Consider the following 26,951-nt stretch of genomic DNA (forward strand, 5'->3'; position numbering starts at 1 on the left):
AAAAAAAAAAAAGATTTTATTTATTTATTTGACAGAGAAAGACACAGCGAGAGAGGGAACACAAACGGGGAGTGGGAGAGGGAGAAGCAGACTCCCTGCCGAGCAGGGAGCCCGATGCGGGACTCGATCCTGGGACTCCAGGATCATGACCTGAGCCGAAGGCAGTCGCTTAACCAACTGAGCCACCCAGGTGCCCCTCTGCAACTTGTTTTTAAATGTATAAAAAATCTGGATGATATGAATAGAGGGAAATAAGTAGTAGTTATGTTATAAAACTAATATAATAAAATATTAATTGTAGAATCTAGGTCATAGGTATATGGGTGTTCACCACATAATTTTTTAAACTTTTTTTGTATTTTTGAAATATTTTACAATAAATGTAAAAAATAGAGAATAACAAAAACAATTTTAAAAATTATATTCCTACAATTAAGAATTAACATCTTGTTATATTTGTGTTCCACAATTTTTTTAAGGAAAAAATGTCAAATGACTCTTCCATTTTCATTACCCCTATCAAATCCCATTTTCCTCCTGCCCCACTCCCAGCCAGGATAGCCTGCATTTTATCATAAGTTTGGGGCATATTCTTTCAATACACTTGTAATAATTTTATATTTGTTTATGCACATATATGTAAAGCTCATGTCAAGCATACTCATTGCAAGAGAGCTTGGCTGGCTCAGTCTGTAGCATGTAAACTCTTGATCTTGGGGTTGTAAGTTCAAGCCCCACATTAGGTGTGGAGATTCTTAAAAATAAAATATTAAAAAAAAAGTATGCTCATTGCAGCTTCATTTATAATAGTGCAAAATTGGAAAAACCTAAGTATCAGTAAAGAAGTGAATAAATTAAGGACTTTCATATAATGGACTAGATCTTGGAAACATAATGTTAATTAATTAAACATGAGCTTATAAATGATACTTTTTGTTCTTTATGGATACACATATATATAGCAAAATGATAAAAACATGGACAGGAAGTATATACACAAACTTCATAAGTTATTTCTGGGAAGGTAGGGAGGAGAATGGGATTATGGCATTTTGCACCATATACATTAAGGAAAATTTGAAACAAACAAAAAGAACTTTAGTCAAACTCCCCTTCCTCCTCCAGCTTTATTGGATAGTTTAAAATTACATTTCTAGGGGCGCCTGGGTGGCTCAGTCGGTTAAGCGACTGCCTTCGGCTCAGGTCATGATCCTGGAGTCCCGGGATCGAGTCCCGCATCGGGCTCCCTGCTCAGCGAGGAGCCTGCTTCTCCCTCTGACCCTCCCCCCTCTCATGTACTCTCTCTCATTCTCGCTCTCTCAAAAAATAAATAAATCTTTAAAAAAATAAAAATAAAAATAAATAAAATAAAATTACATTTCTATTTTCTAGGACTTCGGTTGCTTTTTTCCATCTGACTTTTAAAAACTGAAATGCAGTTGTCTAAGTGATATAGTATACAAAAATAACAGCGTGATTTCTGTGAAAATGCATTTCTCTGCAATTCCTGAATAACTCCAAATTATGCTAACTCTGAGCATAAATGTTTACTCTGGGTTTTAGACTTAGTCTTTGAAAAAGATGTGTTCTAAACCTTTGCCATCACCTTATGTATATCCAGCCTCAATGCTATGATGAAGTTGTTCCTGTTTGGGCCTTTATCTCAATTTTTCTCACACAGCCATTAACACACATTTGTCTTTTTATTTTGTTTACTCCCACTCAACTGTATATTCTATGTAGGGCTTCATACAGATGTTACTTGATATTATTTAATAGCTACGGGGTCAGACAATCCAAGGCCATCATTATGCTAAAACTTTAAGTTATTTATGGAAACTCCATAGATACTTCCAGAATTGTTTTTATTTTCTACATGGGAACATATCCAAGAAATGCAGATCAGGCTTACTGGTCTGACTCAACTCTTCCCATTCATCAATCCCTATTCACCAGTGGGGCGGAAAGGGGTTCTTTAGCAAAGCATTATACATAGCACCTCTAGCAAACTAAACATAAACTTTTTTTTTTTGGTAGTTAAATGCAGAAAGTCGATTTTTTCCCATTTTCTCCTTTTACATGGCAAATAAAATTCACTGGCCTGGGAGTAGACTCTGCCAACCTTTGGCCAGTGAAGAGGATTCAGAGAAAATAATACAACCATCAATCAGAAAAAGGAGGGGCAACAAAGGAAAATAATTAAGCTGTGGCTTCCATCGTGCGTTCCTGTGCAAGGTGCCCTGACTCACCACAGTGCTAACAGTTGACTTCACTTGTTCTCCTGCAGTTGATGGCTATGTGACCAGTTTCACCACACCTATCATGCTTCACTTTGGAGCAGTCTTTCTGAATGTATCCAAATTGTCCACAAGAACAGCACTTCTGCTCATCCTCATGGTCACAGTCACGAGCCAGATGGCCTGGTTTGCCACAGTTGTAGCAGCATTGCTCTCTCTCTCTCTCTCTCTTTCTCTCGGGCTCCTGGCAGTCCTTGGTCATGTGGCCATGTCTACCGCAGTTATAGCAGGCATCCTCTTGAAGATCACAATCATCGGCAAGATAACTGGACTCACCACAGTGATAACAGGTGTCTGGAGGAGATAAGGAACCAAACTGGAAACTTTCCACCTCTGCCACAGCTTCTCATTCCATGACCATGGCCTCCACTAGTAGGGCATTCCTGGGCCTCCATAGCCAGATCATCCACACTTGAGACACTCATTGCTGCTCATGGCTGCAGTTAGATCTTCGGTGTCTGAGCAGGCCTGCAGTGGTGGACACTCAGACACAGGCCCAGGGAAGGCCTGCCACTGATTTTTGAAACCACCTTTCTGGTGGTAAAAAATAACAGCTAATATCTATTTAGCACTTAGTATTTTTTAAGTGTATCATGTATTGCTCATTTAACCCTTACCATAACTTTACAGAGTACAGGTTTGTAATCCATTATTTATAATTCTGAAACTGGAAAGGGTCTAAAAACCATATTTAAAAAATTCTTTTGGCAGGAAAACCTGACCGAACTGGCTTGCAGCTATTTACAGTCTTTGATTTATTCCTCTTACTATGGCTGGTTATTCATATGTTTTGCTGCAGAGCTATAAATGTATTTGATTATAGGGTGCTGCCCTAGAAGCTGTTGAGTGTGACATAATACAAGGTATATGCACTGGATTACTAAATCCAATCAAAACCTAAAATCTAAATCTAAATCTAAATCTAAATCTAAAAAAACTCTAAATTCAGAAAACCACCTGGCAGGGATTTCAAATATGTGTTGTGGACCAGTATGATGATCATCACCATTTTACAGATGAGACATAGAAGTTAAGTCACTCACTCAAGGTGACATAGTTAACAAAAAGAAAAATCAATGTAGTTAATAATAATTTTGCATGCTTATTGTGGCAGTCACTTGGTTAAATGCATTTTATTCATTATCTCATTTAATACTCACTGCCACCGTAGGAGGTCCTATTCCCATTTCATGGGTGAAGGAACTGGAGCTTAGAAAGGTCATACAACTCCCTTGGACACATAGCTGTTAAGTGTGGTGAGGAAGGATTTAAAAACAAGACAGTCTGACATCAATATATTCGATTACTACACTATCCCTTACAAACCTATGATACTAGCCATTTCCTCTCTTCTAAATGTCATTTCAAACTATATACCTACTTACCTCTGGACATTAAAGAGTAAGATTTTTAATATATATATATCAGATAATTTTAGTCACACGTTAAAACTCTCCTATGACTTTCTACTGCATCTAGAGTAAAATCCAAATTCCTTACAATGGCCCCTTTCTATCTCCTAGTTCATCTCCCCACACAGCCGACTTTCCTTAGGCTTTTACACTAGGTGTATCCTCTACCTGGAAGTCTCCCCAGATCTTCACACAGCTGGCTCCCTCTTGTCATTCAGGCCTCAGGTTTTTCCCTAATTACCGAGTCTAGAGTCTCTAATCACCCTATTTATCCCATCATTCTGCTTTACATGGAATATAAACATGACATTTTCTTGTTTATCTGTTTACCCTTTTTCCTTTCATTAGGATGTAAGTTCACCAAAGTGAACACCCTGTCTGTTTTGGTTTCTTTTGAAGCTCCAATCTCTGGTAGAGTTCAGCAAGAGGTAGGTACTTAATTTTGGCTGAATGAATGAATGCAGTAACGTGCTTTTTAGTTTCAGTGGTGGGAAATACATTGAGAAGGTGGGTGTGAGAAGACTGTGAAATGTGAAGATACTTGAACATCAGCTTAATCGGATTTTGCCTAACAGTACAAACAGTGCCTGACACAGAGCAGGTGCCAAATAAATATTTGTTGAATGAATGAACAACAGTAAATATTACTAACTTGGATCGTGGGCAAATTACTTAAACTTTCTGAGCTTAATTTCCTCACCTCTAAATTAAAGATTAATGGGTGCCTGGCTGGCTCAGTTGGTAGGGCCTGTGACTCTTGATCTTGGGGTTGTGAGTTTGAGCCCCATGTTGGGTGTAGAGATTACTTAAAAATAAAATCCCCCGCAAAAATAGATTGAAAGTTAAAACTCACTTTACAGGGTTGGCCCAGGAATTATAGGAGATAATGCATGCCAAATGCCTACCACATAGCAGGCACTTAAGTTCGTTTCTTTTCCCTTACATTTATATACTACTTTATGGTTTATAAAGCTCTTGTAAGCTTTCCTAGATACATGACCTCATTTTATTTCCATAACCTTCTATGGTACTACTCACTAGCTTCATTTTATAGATGAAAAGCAGACTCAGGGGTTGAGACAGACTCTTCAGGTAATGAGAAGCCAGTGGACAAATTTTATATGCAGAGTGACATGATAAAAGCAGTGGTTTTGTGTGTGTGTGTTTTTAAAGATTTTATTTATTTGTTGGAGAGAGAGAGCCCAAGCAGGGGGAGCGCCGACAGAGGGAGAGGGAGAAGCAGGCTCTCAGCTGAGCAGGGAGCCCGATGTGGGGCTCAATCCCAGGACCCTGGGATCTTGACCCCAGCGGAAAGCAGCAGCTTCACCGACTGAGCCACCCAGACGCCCCCAAAGCAGTGTTTTTTGATACTGATCTCTTAGTGGTCTCTAAGATGGACTTGACTGAAGCTGGAAAAATAATACCTTAGCCACTATCATAAAAATCAAGTTTAAGGTGGTAAGGACTTGCACTAAGTGACAGAAGAATGTTTAAAAGCCTAATGAATTAAGCGACTCAATAGCCAGATAAGCCAAAGAAAAAAGGGGGGGGGGCTGGGAATTTTCACATGGGGTTGAGAAAAATCATGTATCTATAACATAGACTACTGAGAAAACAAACTTGGTTTGGCAAAATGGTTGGCAGAAAGCCTTCCCTACGATAGCTATGCAGACCTTCTGGCGATTATGGCAAACACTGGAGCCCGTGCCCTAAGCGCCACTGCAGATCTTTCTTGCTTTCACCCCTCCCACTGGCATCGCCACCTCGAGTAGAGCACCTAAGTTCTTCAGGATCCTGTTTTCTCTAGCAGTCTGGTTGGATGAGAATCAAGGCAATAAGGAATTAAAAACTAAGTTTTTGAACTTCCAGAACCTTGGCTAAGTCGCCTTTTTTCCATCTCTAGGAAATAAGTGTACCCTTATTCATCTCTCCTGCCTCGTTAATGACAACGAGCCACAAACATTTTCTTTCAAGCGCCAGCCGCAGAGCAGAAACTACTCCTACGCTTTCGCCTCACTCGCGCAGCGGAGGCCCTGGCGGTGAGCTGACGTCACTTCCGGCGCGCTGACGCTCAGTCCAGCGTGCCGACGCCTGCGTCAGCAAAGAGCGGGGCTGGGGGCCCCCGGTTTGAAGTCGTGCGGGTCGGAGGACTGCCGCCTCCGCCGCCGCCTCAGACCCCTGCTCCCCGGCCGCGGCGGGGACGAATTCGGGCAGGCGGCGGGGCAGATGCTCAAGGGCCCGCGGCGGGACGCCCCGCGACGCACCGGCCGCTCCCCTCTGACCGCGGCCTGGGCCTTCGCCGCTCTGCTCTGGAAACTAGCGCCTCAGCGGTGCGGCGCGTAGCTCGCGGGGAGCTCCGAACCGCCGGCGCCCGGCCATGGCGGTCTCCAGGTGGGTATTGCTCCTGAAGAGAGGACGGGAAGGTGGCCGAGGCGAGGCACGGTCTCCTCTCGGTGCCCACCGTCCTAGAAAGGAGCCGTTCCCATTGTCACTGGGCTCGGGCGCCTTCTTCCACCGACTTCGGAGTTCGCCTCTCGGTCTGTGAGGGTTTGGGCTCGAGTTACTCCTCGTAAATCCGTTCAAAAATGTCTTTTTCTTGTGCCCTGAGCCACGTTAGAACTAGTTTTTCTCTTTCCTCACCATGCTTCTCTTCTCTGGTTTCTCTTCCCCCTTTCAGTTCTAGAGCCTGTTACCTCTCTTAGTGTTCCTAAGGCTGATCCCTAATCTCCATTTCATGGGAAAACTTGGTAGTAACTGTCGAGGTTTGGGAGATTTGAATTACTATTATCCGAGTGAACTTCTAATTATGTTAGAAATTATTTATGGCTTTAGGGATATGTTCTTTCCTGAGGACTTTTTTCTTAGAGTATAATTCTTTTGTTTAGCAGTAAACATTCAGTCGTCCGCACTGTAATCTTTGGCAAGTTCTTGTATTAGCACCGTCTTTCTTAACTAAGGCGTGAAAGATACCACAAATCTTAAATTACTTTATTTTTTTAAAAAGATAATATTTATTTATTTGACAGAGACACAGCGAGAGAGGGAACACAAGCAGGGGGAGTGGGAGAGGGAGAAGCAGCCTCCCCGCGGAGCAGGGAGCCCGATGTGGGGCTCGATCCCAGGACCCTGGGATCATGACCTGAGCCGAAGGCAGACGCTTAACGACCGAGCCACCCAGGCGCCCCTTAAATTACTTTAAAGTGTTGCCTATCAACAGGAACGTCTAGGAAAACTGTAGAAAAGCCAACAAGGCTTTGGGGGGAAGGTCCCTTCCTCCAATGTGGTTAAGAATGGTGGGAAAACTTTGTTAGAGGTTTGATTTTGGAAATGTAGGTAGGGATAGCTATGGGGGGAAGGTCCCTTCCTCCAATGTGGTTAAGAATGGTGGGAAAACTTTGTTAGAGGTTTGATTTTGGAAATGTAGGTAGGGAATAGTCCCTCTGATAGCAATCAGGAATCACCAGGTTCACTAGAGTTGATGAGGTAAGTTTTCATGAGAACTGGGTCTGTCACATAGACTAAAGGAAGCAATGATACTTCAGAAAACAAATAGTTTTCATTCATTTTTCACAATTGAACGCACTTCTTGACGTGGTAGGTGCTCAAGCTGTGTCTGTTTTGCAAGCCAAAAGGATAGCCCATCCCTCACAGACTCTCTAGATAACTGATGAAATAGTGTGTGGGAGAAGTCCATGGGAGTTGGTTTAAGGGGGTTGCTAGGTACCGGTAGTATGGAGCATCTCATTTTTATTTCATACATTAATTGAATCCAGTGTGAGGAAAGTCTTATTTTGTGATACATAAAATTGCCTTGAGAGAATAAAGTGGTAATTTAACTTTTTGCAAATAACTGAAAGGTGTATCTTCTAATTTGTTACCTCCTGTATAAATATATATGTATGTTATAAATACATTGATACAGCAACTTAATATGAGATTTATTTATTAGATGATACAATGTTTAAGAGAATGAGTAGCTCCTGGGGCGCCTGGCTGGCTCAGTTGGTGGAGCCTGCGGCTCTTGATCTAGGGGTCGTGGGTTCAAGCCCCATGTTGGGTGGAGAGTTTACTTAATAAAAAATTTTTTAAAAATTAGCTCATGAAATTCCTCTTAGAGCAGACTGTTTTCACAGTATTGGGTATAGTTTGTTATAGAGACAAAATGAGAGTATTTAAAGAGAAACTAATCTGCTTGGCCTATGCTAATCTATTTACAGAAGTTTAGGGCCTGTAAGTTTCTGAATGAATGAGTGGGTTGGTTTTTTTTAAATTTTATTTATTTATTCATGAGAGACAGAGAGAGAGAGAGAGAGAGAGGCAGAGGGAGAAGCAGGCTCCCAAGGAGCAGGGAGCCCGATGCGGGACTCGATCCCAGGACCCTGGGATCATGACCTGAGCCGAAGGCAGACGCTTAACCATCTGAGCCACCCAGGCGCCCTGAATGAGTGGGTTTTGAAAGCTACTGCCTTTTGTTTGTGACATTGGATTTCAAAGGGTAGTGCTCTTTTTTATGTAGATTCTTACTTTGCCAAAATTCTGTTAAATTCTTTAAAAAAAAAAAAAAAAAACCGTCATGGTTTTATGTAAAAGCTACTCCTGTGTATATTTTGGTGATATGATGGTTCAAGAAAGACACTTTTTGAGATACCTTATGTGTTTTGAGGATACTGTCAGTTCTTGCTTTTTTTATTAGAAGATTCATTTTGAATAGCAAACTTTAATTTCAAGCTGGTCTTCTCCATACACTAAGCATGTTTCTTTACGAACTGAATTTCCTTTCTTGTTGGTGTATGCTTGTAGAATACAGACTCATTTGAATATTTTATGCAGAATAAGTAGAAAATAGCTTAAGAGATAAAAATCATATTTGCCAGAATCAAATCTAAAATACTTTTTTGCACTGTAATATTTTTAGGACCTTGTAAATATTAACAACAGAAGGGAAATGGTTAGTTGGTACCATCATTCCCTCAATTGCCAGGTTCAGGAATCTGGGAATAATAAATGATTTTTTCCTCTCTCCTCTTCCCCCCATCCAACCAGTTACCAAATCCAGTCCTGTTAGTCTATTTTTCTAATCTTTCTCTGGCCAGTCTTCTTTCTTTCCATACCAGTTACCACAATCCTGCTCCATACCACCATCATCTCTGATCCAAGACACCTGCAACAGCAGCCACTTGCTCTTCCTGCCTCCCATGGCGTCTCTAATTCTTCAGCCATATTTTGCTAATATGCAAATTTTAATGTCTTTTTTTGCTTAAAACCTTTAGGTGTTTTCTTTTGCCTTAGCCTAACGTCCAAATTCCTTAACAGACTTAATCTTACTAGGTTCTCTGTGATCTAGTTCCTGCTTCACCTTTTTAGCTTCACCTTGTGTCAGGTTCTCTGCATCTCTCTCTCTCCCTTTCATTTTGAATCTGTGTTCTCACCTCACATTCTTTATGTCTGGAACATTTCTTTCTTGCCCTCCCACCCCCCTCCCCAAGTCTGGCTAACCTTAGTTTTTAGTCCAGCCTTAGTTTTGGAGTCTAAGCTTAAATGTCACTTTGGGGAGCTTTCTCTGGTTTTACTTCATCTGAGTTATTTGCACCAATATGTACTTCTGTCAATCATTGTATATTTTGTAATTGTTTAATTGTTCTCCTCCCTGCTTGGATTTACATACACTCTGGAGAGAAGGGAGTATGTCTGATCTTTCTCTTTCCAGGAGAGTGCTTGGCTCTTAGTAGGTGCTCTACACATTTTTTTAAACGAACGAGTGATTTTCTTTCCTGTTTTAATAGCTGTCATGATTTTACCATAGTTTATGTATGTAGTAGAATATTTCCAGTGTTTTTCAGTGAGTCCTTATAGTTCAGCTATAGTTTTTCCCTAAGAAGACAAACTTTCACTATACCTTTGAATATTAGCCAGGGTTATAATTTTAAAAACACAATGTTATCAAAACTATTTTTTTTTTTAAGATTTTATTTATTTGCAAGAGAGACAATGAGAGAGAGACAGAGAGCATGAGAGGGAGGAGGGTCAGAGGGAGAAGCAGACTCCCTGCTGAGCAGGGAGCTTGATGCGGGACTCGATCCTGGGACTCCAGGATCATGACCTGAGCCGAAGGCAGTCGCTTAACCAACTGAGCCACCCAGGCGCCCTATCAAAACTATTTTTAAAAGCGTATTGAATTCTGTGATAGTGTGGCCTTTTATAATGCAAATTGGATATGATACAGCTTTGCACTCGGTGTGATCAAATTTTTTAGACCCTGCTTATAGTTTTATAAAGGTCTAGTTTTATACTTTGAATTGTAAGAATGTGGCAAAATTATCAAATACATAGTCAACTCTTGATTTGTGGGAGAGTTGAATCTTGCAAACAAACAAACTTTGAAACTCTCTAAAATTGCAAATATAGCATTTGAAGTTCTCTGTAAAATGCGTGAAGTATTACTGAAAAATGTATGACTCTTTCAGACCCTTAATAAGAGACAAGTATACAAATGTAGGAGTCGAGAACAATGTTGCCCTTAAGATGTGAATGCTGGAAGGTCAGCTCATTCACTAGCCACTTGCTCCCACAAAACCAAATTAATATATATTACGGCTTTCAGTGTTGCTTGCAAACAATTGTAATAATAACTGTTAAATCTTTGAATACTGCTGTTTTGCTTTGTGAGCCTTTCTCCAGTATCATTTATCACTTGGTTGGGGTTGGGCCATTGACAGTAAAGGCAGCCTTAGAGGAATTGTTAAGATATGTTTATTACAGAAGATGGTAAATTGAGTACCGTGGCTTACTACAGGTTTTTGTGTGTTTTTTTGTTGTTGTTGTTTTTGTTTGCTTGTTTGTTTTTTAAAGATTTTATTTTATTTATTTGAGAGAGAGAGAACATGAGGGAGTAGGGTCAGAGGGAGAAGCAGACTCCCCGCTGAGCAGGGAGCCCGATGCGGGACTCGATCCCAGGACTCTGGGATCATGACCTGAGCCGAAGGCAGTCGCTTAACCAACTGAGCCACCCAGGCGCCCTGTGTTGTTGGTTTTTTTTAAGGTTGTTTTTCATACCTTTGCCAGATTATGCCATAATTGGTTGAGGTGACTATTGTATATTGGCTAGCTAATAGGAAGATAGTTTTCCCTTGATCATATAAATTTAAAAATACAATTTAGAAAATTTTTCTTCAGTGATCTAAGCTATAAAGGTCATGTCTAAAATGTCTAGACAGTAGTTATGATATGACTGCATTATTAGAAACTTTCTCAGGCCTCTGACATTTTTGCATTTGAAAATAATGCAGTGTTCAGAAAGCTTTCTGGAAAAAAAGGGAACACACCCTCTTATGGAAGAAACAAATTGCCACATTTGATCAGAACTTTGCTCAGTTTTGTTAATTCTCTCTGTATTGCTGATACTTCAGAGAAACATTGTTTCAACAGTCTTGTTCTACCAAATACAAGGAAGTTTCTTGATGTGGGGGAGGTTCCAGTGGATCCTTCCTACTGACAGGGAAAATGCTAAAATGATCTTGATGATCTCTAGGACAGCACAGGTTTTTTGTGTTTGTTAGGCCTGTTCCTCCATTACTGCTAATTTCAATCTGTTATAGGATTGACAGAAAGAACTGTTGTAGATAATAATATGTCAAATATTTTATACTTTAAAAAAGTTAGGGACAAAAAAGCCAGGAAAGGTAGAAGAGGTATATAGAAGCTTTTACACTTCAGTCTGTATGGTAAATGCCTCCCTGTTCTTTGGTTTATTCCTCAGAGTACTTACATAAAGCGTTTTGTTGTTTTTGTTTTTAAATTGTGATAAAAGGGGCGCCTGGGTGGCTCAGTTGGTTAAGCGACTGCCTTCGGCTCAGGTCATGATCCTGGAGTCCCAGGATCGAGTCCCGCATCGGGCTCCCTGCTGGGCAGGGAGTCTGCTTCTCCCTCTGACCCTCCTCCCTCTCATGCTCTCTGTCTCTCATTCTCTCTCTCTCAAATAAATAAATAAAATCTTTAAAAAAAAATAAATAAAAATAAATTGTGATAAAATACACATGACATAAAATTCACCATTTTAACCATTTTAAAGTGCACAATTTTGTATGAACTTTTAAAGTAACAGATACTTCTTCTGAAGAACCTAGATTTTATCTTTAAGATAAAGTCATGCAAAAGGCTATAGCTTGGGTGGGTCAAGAGTAGAGGTTAGAAGAAAATGTCCTAAAGGAAATAACTGGTTGTACTATTTCAGCATTCATTTAATGAGTATTTATAGAATGCTTTCTATGTTCTAGGTACTAGAGATACAACAGAGAACAAAAATAAGAGTCCCCATTTTAAAAAAAAATTTTTTTAAGATTTTATTTGTTTCTCAGAGAGAGAGTGTGAGTGGAAGCATGGTGGGGGGGAGGGAGAAGCAGACTTCCTGCTGAGCAGGGAGCCCAGTGCTGGGCTTGATACCAGGGTCCTGGGATCATGACCAGAGCCGAAGGCAGACGCTTAACCTACTGAGCCACCCAGGTGCCCCTAGAATCCCTATTTTAAGGAGTTATGTTCTAGTGTGGTAGTGAGGGAATGCAGTTTATTCTAGTGTGCACCTGGCCTTGCACCTGGCTTTGGTGTGGTTTCACATCTTTATGTTGATTCTCAGTGTACTGTGTGGTGTCTTAAAGTAATCTTCCTTGTTTAAAGAATATAACATTAGCATAGTTTCAAATTACCCACGATATGAACTAGAAGGTATACATTTAAAAACATCAGTCTAGGGGCACCTGGGTGGCTCGGTCGTTAAGCGTCTGCCTTCGGCTCAGGTCATGGTCCCAGGGTCCTGGGATCGAGCCCCACATGGGGCTCCCTGCTCCGCGGGAAGCCTGCTTCTCCCTCTCCTACTCCCCTTGCTTGTGTTCCCTCTCTCGCTATGTCTCTGTCAAATAAATAAATAAAATCTTAAAAAACAAAAACATTGGTCTAGAGAATTTCTTGGAAGTTGTTTCTTTTGACCATAACTTTCTTGCCTAATGATACTATGTGAGACTTAATACAGTGTTTATATTAAATATTTAATTTATCTTCTTATTCCCTAAGTCACACAGAAAAGTAAAAAAATTCAAATAGTTTGTTTTAAATTTTACTGCACTTTTGTTAAATGTAAAAAAAAAAAGTATAACAAAATAGACAAACTTGACTGATAATTCTCTTAGTTAAGGTTACAAAGCTTTCCTTGTGAGGTATTCTGCTAGTTGACCTTATACTATTTTTCTTTTCTTTTTTAAAAGATTTTATTTATTTATTTGACACAGAGAGACAGAGAGGGAACACAAGCAGGGGGAGTGGGAGAGGGAGAAGCAGGTTTCCCGCTGAGCAGGGAGCCGGACATGGGGCTCCATCCCAGGACCCTGGGATCATGACCTGAGCTGAAGGCAGATGCTTAACGACTGAGCCACCCAGGCGCCCCGACCTTATACTATTTTTCAAAGAGATTTTTAAATTTATTTTGAGAATATGGAGGTCGGACGTAGATTGAAGAAGCTATATATATATATATATATATATATTATATTATTATTTTTTTTTTTTTTTTTTCAAAGTAATCTCTGCCCCTCAACGTAGACTTAAACTCCCAATGGTGAGATCAAGAGTTGCATGTTCTACCGACTGAGCCAGCCAGGCACCCCTGTACCTTTTTTTTTTTTTTTTTTAATTTTCAACTGGTTTAGGAGTGGAAATGCAACATATATTTGTTTATTAACAATGAAGTAGTAACATAGGACATAGTTCAAAATGCCTATGATTTCTGTCTGTATCTTTTTATATCTTTACTTCATGAATTATCATAATGCAAACAGCTGAAGAGAAGAGGGGTTAGATTGCAGCTGCCAGCATAACCTCTACAAACTTCCACCTACTCTTTCCTTTTTCTAGTCAGTCTTTAGAGCAATTGCCTGAAGTCACAGGTTGGTAAACAAAACATGAATCATGTCTTGTATAATTCTCTCTGAATTAAAATCAGAATTGAAAATGGGCCAGATTTCTTATCAGTAAATTCATAACCAGTAGGTATTATCAAATATAATTGCCTTATATTTTATTTAAATTATTCTTCCAGTCTTTGGTACCTTTCATACAGCTTGACATCTATTACCTCTTTCTCCTCCATCTGTCTATCTTTCAAAAAATGAAGAATGGCATTTTTTTCCTACTAGCAGTTCTGCAAGAGAAGTTTTAGCCAAAAGAGGTATTGTGGTAAGTACTGTGTTTCCTCAGTTAGCCCTTCTTTTAACTTCCTTTCTCTTCTGACCACCTAGCTTCTGTCACACCCTCCCTCACCGAGGCCCCTATCCGCCCTCCAACATAATACTGACCCTGTCTCAATGCCCTTTAGAAACCTTTCCCCCACCAGTTCACTGTACCAGCCTTTTCCATTGTGTCCTGGCCCTGATGCTTACCCTGCTTGCCTCATAGCTGGCTACCATGGGGTAACAGGTCAGACTGCCCTCTTGTCAGATCCTGGTCTGCTCATCCCTTTGTTCTTCCTTTTGTGTGGTGTTTATTCTGCTGTTCTGGATAGAGGAAGGGAGAACTCCAAAAAAAAAAAAACAACAAAGAAGTATTCTTGTATCCCCATTCCTCTATTCAGGGAGGCAAGTTTGGCTACCACCAAGGTGGAAGATGTAAGGATAATTAGGCCTGGATTAGGTGAGAGAGTGAGCTGATCTGTTACCCCCAGGACAGTTGGCTGCTGGAGGAACAGAGGTTACATGACATGGCATTGGGATAAAGGCTTTGCATAAAGGAGAGGCAAGAGGAACTGTGTGGCTTTGAGACAGGATCAGCATTAGGTTAGAGAGAAGTCAAAGGTCTTTGGCCAGGAGTGTGGTTCTAATGAAGCTGGGTAGCAGGAGACTAAAGGAAAGTTTAGAAAGGGTGGAGATTTTTGAAGGAATACAGTGCCTACTTCATGGTCTCTTTCTCAGTTTGCTATTTGGAGCAGGTATAACTTGATGTTCAGAATGCTAAAATACTGCTGGGCTGATCTTATCACTTACTGAAACATTACCTTAACATCAGTTCTGTTGTTTTGTTTTGTTTTTTTAGATTTATTTGAGAGAGAGAGAGAGTGGGAGGAGGGGCAGAGGGAGAGAGAATCACAAGCAGACTCCCTGCTGAGTGTGGGAGCCCGATGCAGGGCCTGATCTCATAACCCTGAGATCATGACCTGAGCCAGACGCTTAACCGACTGAACCACCAGTTCTGTTATTTTTATAACTTGTTTTTACATAATATAGCTATTACAGATTAAGGGTGTTTCTCAAAGGAAGAAAAAAAATTCTAATATAGCTCACTTTTTTTTTAGCACACATTCTTTACTTAAAAATGATACTTAAACTTGGCCCCAAGAAACTTGCACTTTTCTTTATAATTTTAATTATAGTAAATACCAACTAAAGAATTATTTGAATACTGAGCAAAGACATTGCAGAGACACTGTGCAAAGTATTGTGGCAGACAGAAAGAATCATTGAAGGAGGTGACGCCTCATGAGCATAAGACATCTTGTGACAGATTAGTGTAAGAGAAGCCACAAAACAGCATAACAAATACCAAAATGGTTATTCAAGATGAGAATTCATGTGGATTTCAGAAGAGGAATTCCTCTCTGTCATTCAGCAGTCTGAGATGGTTTCAAGAGGGTAAAGGACTTTAAATCCTGATGGATGGGAGCTAGCTGAAAAATTGAGCCAAGAAAAGACATTCCAAGTGGAGAATGGTATAGAAGATGGTATGGAAGAAATTGTGAAAATCAAAAAGGTCCATGTTTGGGAGGTACTTTTTTGTTTTTTATTACTATCTGATAGGTAATGATGAGCCATTGACAGTTTTAGAGTGAGGTAATAATTTGATCAAAAGATGCTTTAGGAAGTAAATCTGGCAATAAGATCATGTTACCTTGAAGTTAGGCTCACCGGGCAGTTGAAAGTGTGACTCCCAGATGGACTAGATTTGGGGATGATTTGTGGTTTAAACAAATAACAATATAGTTTCCTCAGGGTGAGGAGCCAAGGATTGAATATGGGAGAATGTGCGTATTAAGAGTTAGAGATACCAGAGGAAGAATTGAGAATTCAGATAAGAACCGGGTAATATAATGAGAAAACTTAGGAAGAAAAGTATCTTAAAAATGGGGTACTTGCTGATATCAGATGTCATAGAAGAGTCAATAAAATTGGATTTAACCAAAAAAAAAATTGGATTTGGAGTTTACAAGTTCATTGGTGACCATCAGGTGTGCCATTCAGTAGAAGAGAAGAATTGAAACTTGACTGATAAGGATTAAATTGTGTATAGTGAGGAAATAAAAGAAGTGATTTTAAACACTTGTTCATGATGCTTGGCAGTAAAAAAGAAAAAGTATGCTGGAAGATGAAAGTCAAGCAGTTTATTTCCTCTTTAGAGACAGACCTCTGCATATTTGAAGGTAGAAGGGAATGGCTTAATAAGGCAGTGATTTAAGGTATTAGAGAAAGGATAATTGAATGAAGATAGAAGGGGATGGTATCAAGGAAACAGTGGGACAATAAGCCTTGAAGAGGAGTGAGGATAGTCTTTCCATTTGAAATAGAGAGGATGAGTGTAAAGAGCAATCTTTAGAGGTAGTGAGGAGAGAACTTGAGATAATTTGTGTTCCAAAGCCTAGAGATCTACTCAGTAAAGTAAATAGTCCATTCCTTTTTTTTTTTTTTGCTTGAGGAAAATGGAAATGATTGGGGAGAACTTTGGAAACTGTCCATTTTTTTTTAACTTCTTACACACAGATTTATAAACAGGTTAGTATTGTCACTTCCTTATAGTGTTCATTTTGCAGCCAGCTTTGCTTTCAATCAAAAAAGCAGAATCTGGGGCGCCTGGGTGGCTCAGATGGTTAAGCGTCTGCCTTCAGCTCAGGTCATGATCCCAGGGTCCTGGGATCGAGTCCCGCATCGGGCTCTCTGCTCCTTGGGAGCCTGCTTCTCCCTCTGCCTCTCTCTCTCTCTGTCTCTCATGAATAAAAAAAAAAAAAAAAAAAAAAAGAATCTGGGACACTGGGTGGCTCAGTTGGTTAAGCGTCTGCCTTCGGCTCAGGTCATGATCCCAGGATCCTTGGATTGAGTCCCACTCAGGGACTTCTGAGGGCTTCTCCCTCTGCCTGCCACTTCCCCCACACGCACTCTCTCTCTTACACACACAAATAAATAAATAAAATCTTAAAAAAAAACAAAACAAAACAGAATCTCTGTTATGGAAAAAGAATTATGTAGTATTTGAAATCTTTCCAGAGGTGCAGTCTAAGGAACTTGGCATCAGATAAGTCAAAGATATGACAAATGTTATGTTACGTAAGGAAAAAAAAAAATGAAAAAAGAAAAAACTCACAATGATGCAAAACTGTAAAATATGCCTAAATTACCTAGTTTTATCCTCCAAAGTAAGAGGTTAAGTGAAGTTAAGTAAACTTCCCTAAGTCCTCCAACATGTGACAGAAGTAGGACCTTTAAGAGTCTCCTAACTTCAGTCTAGTGTGTTTTCCATTTTGCCCCAGTTTTCTATAGGACAGTCCTAAATCTGTGTGAACTGTACACATATAAGAGAGCCCAATATTGTGAGGGTTTTTTTGTTTGTTTGTTTTTTTAAAGAGCAGGAGAGGAAGGGAGAGAGAGGTCGGGCGGGGCAGAGGGAGAGGGAAAGAGAGAATTCCAAGCAGGCTCCACACCCAGCGTGGAGCGAGATGCAGGGCTGGATCTCACAACCTGGAGATCATGACCTGAGCCGAAATCAAGAGTCACCACCCAGGTGCCCCAAGAGCCTGATACTGTTATAAAGAATACATGCAGCAGGTCCACTTAGAGTAGCATAAATTTGACCTAAGACTAACCATTTCTTTGTAATAAAACTTACTTAATTTTTGATAATTTTGCCTGTCATATAATATGTAAGATTTTTTTTTTAAAGATTTTATTTATTTTAGAGAGAGTACAAGCAGGGAGGAGGGGCAGAGGGAGAGGGAGATGCAGACTCCCCGCTGAGCAGGGAGCCTGAAGCGGGGCTCGATCCCAGGATCCTGAGATCATGACCTGAGCCGAAGGCAGATGCTTAACCAACTGAGCCACCCAGGCGCCCCGGAAGATTTTTTTTTTTAAAGTAGGCTCCATGTCCACTGTGGGGCTTGTCTCATGACCCTGAGATCAAGAGTCGCCTGCACTACCAACTGAGCCAGCCAGACACCCATAATATAGAATATTTAAAATGAATTTTTTGGGGGCGCCTGGGTGGCTCAGTTGGTTGAGCGACTGCCTTCAGCTCAGGTCATGATCCTGGAGTCCCGGGATCGGGTCCCGCATCGGGCTCCCTGCTCTGCGGGGAGTCTGCTTCTCCCTCTCCCACTCCCCGTTTGTGTTCCCTCTCTCGCTGTGTCTTTCTCTGTCAAATAAATAAATAAAATCTTTAAAAAAAAAAAAAATGAATTTTTTGGGGCGCCTGGGTGGCTCAGTCGTTAAGCATCTGCTTTTGGCTCAGGTCATGATCCCAGGGTCCTGGGATCGAGCCCCGCATCGGGCTCCCTGCTCGGCGGCAAGCCTGCTTCTCCCTTTCCCACTGCCCCTGCTTGTGTTCCCTCTCTTGCTCTACCTCTCTCTGTCAAATAAATAAATAAAATCTTTAAAAAAAAAAATGAATTTTTGTCTTGATAATTACAGAAAGTTGTTCATAGATGTTTGAAATTTTTTTTAAAAGCCTTTTTATTTATTTTATTTATTTATTTATTTTTTTTTAAGATTTTTTTTTTTATTTTTTTTTATTTTTTATTTATTTATTTGAGAGAGAGAGAATGAGAGAGAGCACATGAGAGGGGGGAGGGTCAGAGGGAGAAGCAGACTCCCTGCCGAGCAGGGAGCCCGATGCGGGACTCGATCCAGGGACTCCAGGATCATGGCCTGAGCCGAAGGCAGTCGCTTAACCAACTGAGCCACCCAGGCGCCCTAAAAGCCTTTTTAAATTTTTTATTTCTTAAAGATTTTATTTATTTGTCAGAGGGAGAGAGCACAAGCAGGGGGAGTAGCAGGCAGAGGGAGAAGCAGGCTCCCCGCTGAGCAAGGAGTCCAATGTGGGACTTGATCCCAGGACCCTGGGATCATGACCTGAGCTGAAGGCAGATGCTTAACCTTCTGAGCCACCCCGGCATCCCAGATGTTTGAAATTTCTTTTTGCAAATTTCATGGACAAAATCATACGGTCATGGCAATGTGCAGATGTTTGTTGTGGAAGTTCAGAGATGATTCTCATGAACTTTAACATCACAACTCGATTTAAAGATGAAAATAATTCAAGGGGCATTCTGAGAATTATGTATGGGATGGATGAGGGAAATCATTTTATGGGAAAGGGATTTGTGTCGGACTTAGTCTTAGAACTTTTAAATAACACCAGCTGTCAAAAAAATGTTTTCTCCCTTCCTTTTCTTTAACTGAGTCCCTGTTCACCAAATCCTGTAGCAAAACCCGATGAATGAATGGGTAAAGGCAAGTATTTAGATAGCCTTGAATTAATAAGGAGAAATATTGTGTTAGGAGGTGGAATGTGTCTGTGTATAGTGTATATATAAAGTAAATTAATTTTCGCATGTCTTGTAAAAATTAATTTCTTTGTAATCATTCTGTGTGCCATTCAGTATATTGGAAGCAGAAACTGTGTTGTATTACTCTGCTTTATGCCACTGGCTTTTTTATTACCTCACATACTTTTCTTGAAATTTGTCCTTCCTACATACCCTTAACTATAAAAATTTTTTTTTTTAAAGATTTTATTTATTTATTTGAGAGAGAGAATGAGATAGAGAGCATGAGAGGGGGGAGGGTCAGAGAGAGAAGCAGACTCCCCACTGATCAGGGAGCCCGACGTGGGACTCGATCCCGGGACTCCAGGATCATGACCTGAGCCGAAGGCAGTCGCCCAACCAACTGAGCCACCCAGGCGCCCTACCCTTAACTATAAATTTGAACCTTACCTCTTAGTATTTTATTCTGAAGCAGTTAAAAACTTTTCATAGTACTCTTAGCATTCTTGAATGAAAAAGATCTATTTTAGTTCTATTTCTTACTACTTACAATGATTTTGTGCTTATTAGTGACTGGCTAGTTTGATAAATACTACCAGAAAAAGAAAAGAACGATCCTGCCCATTTCATCTGCCTCTTAAAGGTTTATCTTTTCTTCGAAAAGGCTTTCAGAGCTTTGTTGTGTAATTTTTTAGCTCTCAGTGATAGAAAAATAATTCCAGAAGTAAAATATGAGCTTCATTGGGACCTTACTTTCTGTTCCTCATTAGATGAAATTTGAAAATGTATTCATTAAATCTCCCCTTGTATAGGATTGGGCAGTCAATATAACTTTGCCCCTTGTCATCCTCCATCTTTTTAAAAAATGTTTTTACAGATTTATTTATTTTAGAGAGAGAGCGTGTGAATGCATGTGTGCAAGTGGTGGGGAGGGGCAGTGAGAGAGGAGAAGCAGACTCCCTAACAGTGTGGAACCGGCCTCGGGCTCCATCTCACCACCCTGAGATTATGACCTGAGCCGGAAACCAAGAGTTGGATGCTCAATCGACTAACCCACCCAGGTGCCCCATCCTCCATCTTTTTTAAAAGTACCCATTTATTCCATATATGAAGTATGAAGCTGCCTTCTTTTCATTACCTGTGGCATTCACTTTGCCTTATTGAGCCTGATTAGTAGTGTGATAGGAAAGCTAAACCTATATTATGATATGTGGATAGTTGGTGGTGGTAGTTACTTGTGACTTTGCCTTTCTAAAACCTTAGGATTTTCCTGTATTCCAAAATGACAGTAACACACTGTTCCACTTCTTACCTATTCCAGGTATAAGGCATTGTGGTATTATTCCAGGCTTTATTCATTGGATACATGGCAGAATTGGAATTTGAACTGTGGTGTTGTGGCTCTAGAATTGATGCCATTATGCTGTATGCCTTTGGAAACATTTTACTCAGAGATCTTATTTATTGCCATATTTATCACTTCTATACAAATGACCCCATATACCTATATACCTTTAGTCTCAACTCTTCCTGAACTTCAGAGCTCTATTCCAGCTATCCGTTTTGGTCTCTCCTAGCTATCCTGTCCCCACCACTAGTAAACTTACCATCTTTTCCCATCATATTTTCTCTACTAGTTCTTCCCATTTTTAAAAATGACATCTTCATTTTCTAAGATTCAGAGTCTGAGAGTCTTTTAATTTTCTTGGCATTTCATTATTGCACCATGTATGTTTATCCTCTGCAGCCTCTCTCCCAACTTCTTTTTTTTTTTTTTAAGATTTTATTTATTTATTTGAGACAGAGAGAATGAGAGAGAGCACATGAGAGGGGGGAGGGTCAGAGGGAGAAGCAGGCTCCCCACCGAGCAGGGAGCCCGATGCGGGACTCGATCCTGGGACTCCAGGATCATGACCTGAGCCGAAGGCAGTCGCTTAACCAACTGAGCCACCCAGGCGCCCCCAACTTCTTTTTTTTAATTAAAAAAAATTTTTTTTTAAGAAGATTTTACTTATTTAGGGCGCCTGGGTGGTTCATTTGTTGAGCGTCTGCCTTCGGCTCAGGTCATGATCTCAGGATCCTGGGATGGAGTTCCACATTGGGCTCCCTGCTCAGCTGGAAGCCTGCTTCTCCCTCTCCTGCTCCCCCTGCTTGTGTTCCCTCTCTCGCTGTGTCTCTGTCAAATAAATAAAAAAAATCTTTAAAAAAAGAATAAATAAGATTTTACTTATTTATCTGAGAGAGAGAGAGCACACAAGCCTAGGAAGGAGCAGAGGGAGAAGCCGACTCCCCGCTGAGCAGGGAGCCCAACGCCAGTCTCTATCCCAGGACCCCGAGATCCTGACCTGAGCCAAAGGCAGCTGCTTAACTAACTGAACCACCCAGGCGCCCCTCTCCCAACTTCTTTATAGGCTTCTCGCCATGATGGTAGTTTAGGTCTGCACTTTTAGCCTAAAACTCTCTAAAAGTTTTCTTCCATTACACTTCATGCTTCACACTGCTGCCAGATTAATCTTCCTAAAATAGCGCTCCAGTTCCACCAGGACCTTTGTGGTCCACCTGTTAAGGTCCATCTCATACACCATTTATTTTATGAAGCCTTTTCATATTACACAGTTGGGGATATATAGTATTTGCTCCCTCTGTTCACACTCTTCAGAGCACTTTGTGTTTCTTTTCTGACACAATGTTATTGTATCCTGTATTCTAATTATTTGTGTACTTGCCTTCCTACTTACCCTACCCCCAATTGCAAGTTCCTTAAGAGTAGAGATTCTCCTGTAGCCCTGGAATAGGTCTTCGTTCATAAATGCTCAATACATTTATTGACTTAAACTTACACCAATGAGGAAACACGTTTCAGAATAATCATTATATTTTTGTTATTTTAGGCTTGACCGTCTTTTTATCTTACTGGATACTGGCACTACTCCAGTTACAAGAAAAGCTGCTGCACAGCAACTTGGAGAAGTGGTAAAGCTTCATCCCCATGAACTAAATAATCTTTTATCTAAAGTAAGAACTCTTTTTTTCTTTTAGTATAACGCAGTTGTAGAAATTTGTGGACAGGAATATAACAATAGAAATTCTTATTTTTATTTAGTGGCAGTTTGTGGTCTTCAAATTCCATTAAATATCTTACTATTTCTCCAGATATTTTTTTAAATTTGGTCTTTCTTTTTCGTCACAATATTTAAAATATTTTGGGTTTTTTTGCATCAAGTTTAATTGTCTAAGTGATTTGACAATATACAACCTTTTGCCTGTGGCACAAATTTGAATCTGACCCAATTTGGTAGTGAACTACGTTGTTAATCTAGTTTGTTAGTGGTCTGACTTGTTCTTAACGGCTAGTAATTATATCTAGTTGGCAGTCTTCAAATGGATTGAGTACTCATGGGAAATGATAAAATATATGAGAAGCTAGTTATCATTACATTTTAAGTTATCACCTGTTTGAAAGTGGAGGCTTTCTGCTTTGGTGGATCAGTGTTTTTCATAATACCAGCCCATATTCTTTCCCTAAGCAATGGCTGTATTTTTACTGAACTCTGGCTTGTAGAAGTGTGCCTGATGATGGTAAGCAACACATTCCATGTGTTTAATAATTCTCTGGCATGCAGGGGCGCCTGGGTGGCTCAGTCATTTGAGCATCCACCTCTTGGTTTCAGCTCAGGTCGTGATCTCATGGGTCGTGGGATCGAGCCTCATGTGGCTCTCTGCCCTTACCCCCAATCCTCCCTCCTTGCGTGCATGCACATGTTCTCTCTCTCTCTCTCTCTAAAATAAATCTTTAAAAAAATTTTTTCTGGCATACAAAGTAAAACCTGGAATGCTTTGTGTGTTGGGGGCTCAGGTGGGAATAGAGGATAGGGTTGGGGAGCAATATCGAAATCCCAAGACCCCTCTCTTCCTCCTGGCTGGCATTCCTTCCTTCCTTCCTCCCTTCCTTCCTTCTTTCCTTTTAAAGATTTTATTTACTTATTTGAGAGAGAGAGAGCATATGAGCAAGGGATAAGAGGGAGAGGGAGAAGCAGACTCCCCACTGAGCAGGCAGGCAGCCCGATGTGGGGCTTGATGCCAGGACCCCAGGATCACAACCTGAGCCGAAGGCAGACGCTTAACGACTGAGCCACCCAGGCGCCCCGCCCCTCAGTGATTTTAGATATGTGCAATCATCACCACAACCTAATTTTAAAGCATTTTTATTTCCCCAAAAAGAAACCTCATGCCCATTAGCAGTCACTCTCCATCACTCTCCCCCCCATACCTAGTCCTAGGCAACCCCAATCTACTTTCTGCCTATAGATTTGCTTATTGTGAAAATTTTATATTAATGTGACTGGTTTCTTTCACTTAAAATAATATTTTTAAGGTTCTTTCATATTGAAGCTTGTCTCATTACTTCATTCCTTTTTATTACCAAATATTCCATTGTATGGATGTGATCTGAATATATTATGTGGATATACCACATCTTATCTGTTCATCAGTTGGTGGACATTTGGGTTGTTTCCACTTTTTGGCCTTTGATGAATAATGCTGCTGTGAAAATTCATGTACAAGTTTTTGTGTGGGGTGTATGTTTTCATTTCTCTTGGGTTTATACCTGTGGATAGAATTGCTGGATCATATAGTAACTATGTTTAACTTTATGAGGAACTGCCAGGCTGTTTTCCAAACTCGCTCCATTGTTTTACACTCCTAACAGTAGTGTATGAGAGAGCTGATTTTTTTTTACATCCTTGCCAATGCTTGTTATTAACTGACTTTGATTATTTCCATACTAGTGAGTGTTAAGTGATATGTCATTGTAGTTTTGACTTGCATTTTCCTGGAGACTAGTGATGTTGAGCATCTTTTCATGTGTTTATTGACCCTTGGTGTATCTTTTTTGGAGAACTGTCTCTTCAGATCCTTTACCCATTTCTTCTTTTTTGGAGGGGGGACGACAGAGGGAGAGGGACGGAGAATCTTAAGCAGGCTCCATGCCCAATGTGGAGCCCAGTGTGGGGCTTGATCTCATAACCCTGAGATCATGACCTGAACTGAAATCAAGAGTCAGATGCTTGACCGACTAAGTCACCCAGGCGCCTATAGATCCTTTGCCCATTTTTTTTTCTTTTTTTTTTTTTTAAAGATTTTATTTATTTATTCATGAGAGACTGAGAGAGAGAGAGAGAGAGAGAAGCAGAGGGAGAAGCAGGCTCCCAAGGAGCAGGGAGCCCGATGCAGGACTCGATCCCAGGACCCTGGGATCATGACCTGGGCCGAAGGCAGACGCTTAACCATCTGAGCCACCCAGGCACCCCTCCTTTGCCCATTTTTAAGTGGGATATTTGTTCTTTTAATATTGAGTTGTAATAGTTCTCTATATATTTTGGATATAAGCTTCTTACAAGGTATTTCATTTGCAAATATGTTCTTCCAGTCTGTGGTTGTCTTTTCACTTTCCTGATGGTATCCTTTGAAGCATAAGTTATTAATTTGGGGGCGCCTGGGTGGCTCAGTCGTTAGGCGTCTGCCTTCGGCTCAGGTCGTGATCACAGGGTCCTGGGATCGAGCCCCGCATCGGGCTCCCTGCTCCGTGGGAAGCCTGCTTCTCCCTCTCCCACTCCCCCTGCTTGTGTTCCGTCTCTCGCTGTGTCTCTCTCTGTCAAATAGATAAATAAAATCTTAAAAAAAGTTGTTAATTTTGATTTAGTCAGATTTATCCTTTTTTTCATATCCCTTGTGCTTTTTGGGATCATATCTAAGAAATCTTGCCTGATCCAAGGTCACAAAGATTTACCCCTGTGTTTTCTTCTAAGAATTGTATAGCTTTAGATCTTACTTTTAGACTTATGGCTCATTTTGAGTGAGTGAGTGAGTGAGTGAGTGAGTGAGTGAGTGAGTGAGTGTGTGTGTGTGTGTGTGTGTGTGTGTGTGTGTGTGTGGTGTTAGGTAGGGGTTCACAATCATTTTGTTGCCCTAGCACCGTTTGTGGAAAAAACTATTCTTTCCCCATTGAATTGTCTTGGCACTCTTGTTGAAAATCAGTTGACTATAGAGAGTTTTATTTCTAGACTCTCAGTTCTGTTCCCTTGATCTGTGTATCTGTCCTTTTGCCAGTACCACATAGTAAGTTTTGATCAAGAAGTGTGAGTATACCAACTTTATTATTCTTTTTCAAGATTGTTTTGGTGACCCTGGGTCCCTTGCATTTCCATATAAATTTTAGGATCAACTTGCCCATTTCTGCAAAAAAAGTGAGCTGGGATTTTGATAGGAATTTTGTTGAATCAGTAGATCAATTGAGGGAGTATTACTCTCTTAAACAGTATTAAATCTGTAGATCCACAAACATGAGGTGAGGTGTCTTTCTGTTTATTTAGATCTTACTTCCTTTCTTTCAATGGTATTTTGAATTTTTCTGTAATTTTCCATATATGAGTCTTGTACTTTAAGTTTACATTTAAGTATTTTATACTTTTTGGTGCTATTATAAATGGGATTTAAAAAATTTTATTTTCCAATTGTTTATTGAAAGTATTTAGCAAAACAGTTGATTTTTGTATATTGATTTTATATCTTCCCATCCTGCTGAACTCATTTGTTCTTTCTGCTAGTTTTTACAACTTAACTCTTTGCATTAAGTAATGGGACTTAATGAAAATACACATTTTGCTTTTTACTATATTAAAAGGTAGGTTATTTTTTAAATGTACTTAAGTTAACTAAAAGTTTCCTGTTTCCTTTCTTTTTAAGGGGTAGTGATATTTCCTGTGAATGATAGAATCTTGTAAATGATATTAATAATTCCAAGGTGTTTTATATAAATTTTTATGTAAAGTCCAACGGCTGCTAAATTATAAATTAATAACAAGTAAATTTGTATTTCTCTGCTCTGGCTACTTTGAACAAACAGTATTTTGGTATAACTATTTTATCTTATAATTTTTTAAGGTGTTGATATATTTAAGGAGTACAAATTGGGATACCCGGATTGCAGCAGGACAAGCTGTTGAAGCTATAGTGAAAAATGTACCTGAGTGGAATCCAGTACCAAGAACCAAACAAGGTGCTTTAAAGTGGTAAAAGTAGTTTGCAGTAACAGTCTACCTATAGAATTAACTATACATTTTATATTTTAATAATTTCAATTTTAATTTAAAGGCTTAATTCTCAGGTACAGCTTTGTCAGGAAATGACAATGAATAAGGTGATTTTCACCATACTTTTTTTTTTTTTTTTTAAGATTTTATTTATTTGAGACAGCTTTTGCGCATGTGCATGCTTGAGGGGTGGGGAGGGGCAGAGGGAGAGGGAGAAGCAGACTCCTTGCTGAGCACGGAGCCCGATGTGGGGCTCAATCCCAGGACCCTGAGATCATGACCCGAGCTGAAGGTAGACAGCCAACTGAGCGACCAAGGTGCCTCTTTCACCTTGCTTTTAAAAAACTACTAGATAAAGTATGTTTTCATATATATTTTTAAAATTATTAACTGTACAGTATGCTTGACTTAAAGAGATTATTGCTTCCCTCAGGAATTTATGTCCTAAAAAAAGAACTAAATAGTGCAGTGTAAATATTTGAAGCAGTGTTTTTTCTTGTTGCTGGGAGAATAGTGTAATTATTTTCTAAATTTAAGCACAATTATTTATGGATATTTGGAGGGGTCTTTAGTTTCTAATATG

The 26,951-nt window shown here is 40.0% G+C and overlaps 1 protein-coding gene and 1 pseudogene across 1 annotated transcript in view; one reads left to right on the forward strand and one right to left on the reverse strand.

Moving 5' to 3' along the window:
* Positions 1–2,127: 2,127 nt before the first annotated feature.
* On the reverse strand, positions 2,128–2,732 carry LOC110589333 (annotated as a pseudogene).
* A 3,071-nt stretch (positions 2,733–5,803) lies between these two features.
* The window catches only part of BTAF1 (B-TFIID TATA-box binding protein associated factor 1), a 109,462-nt gene continuing 88,314 nt past the window's right edge, over positions 5,804–26,951 (forward strand). The window contains exons 1-3 of the mRNA XM_021699555.2: positions 5,804–6,100; positions 22,166–22,289; positions 26,220–26,334. Of these exons, the coding sequence (XP_021555230.1) occupies positions 6,087–6,100; positions 22,166–22,289; positions 26,220–26,334 (253 nt within the window). The 5' untranslated portion in view covers positions 5,804–6,086. The remainder of the gene's footprint in view (positions 6,101–22,165; positions 22,290–26,219; positions 26,335–26,951) is intronic.

This window comes from Neomonachus schauinslandi, chromosome 6 (genome assembly GCF_002201575.2).
Source record: "Neomonachus schauinslandi chromosome 6, ASM220157v2, whole genome shotgun sequence".
Taxonomy (NCBI): domain Eukaryota; kingdom Metazoa; phylum Chordata; class Mammalia; order Carnivora; family Phocidae; genus Neomonachus; species Neomonachus schauinslandi.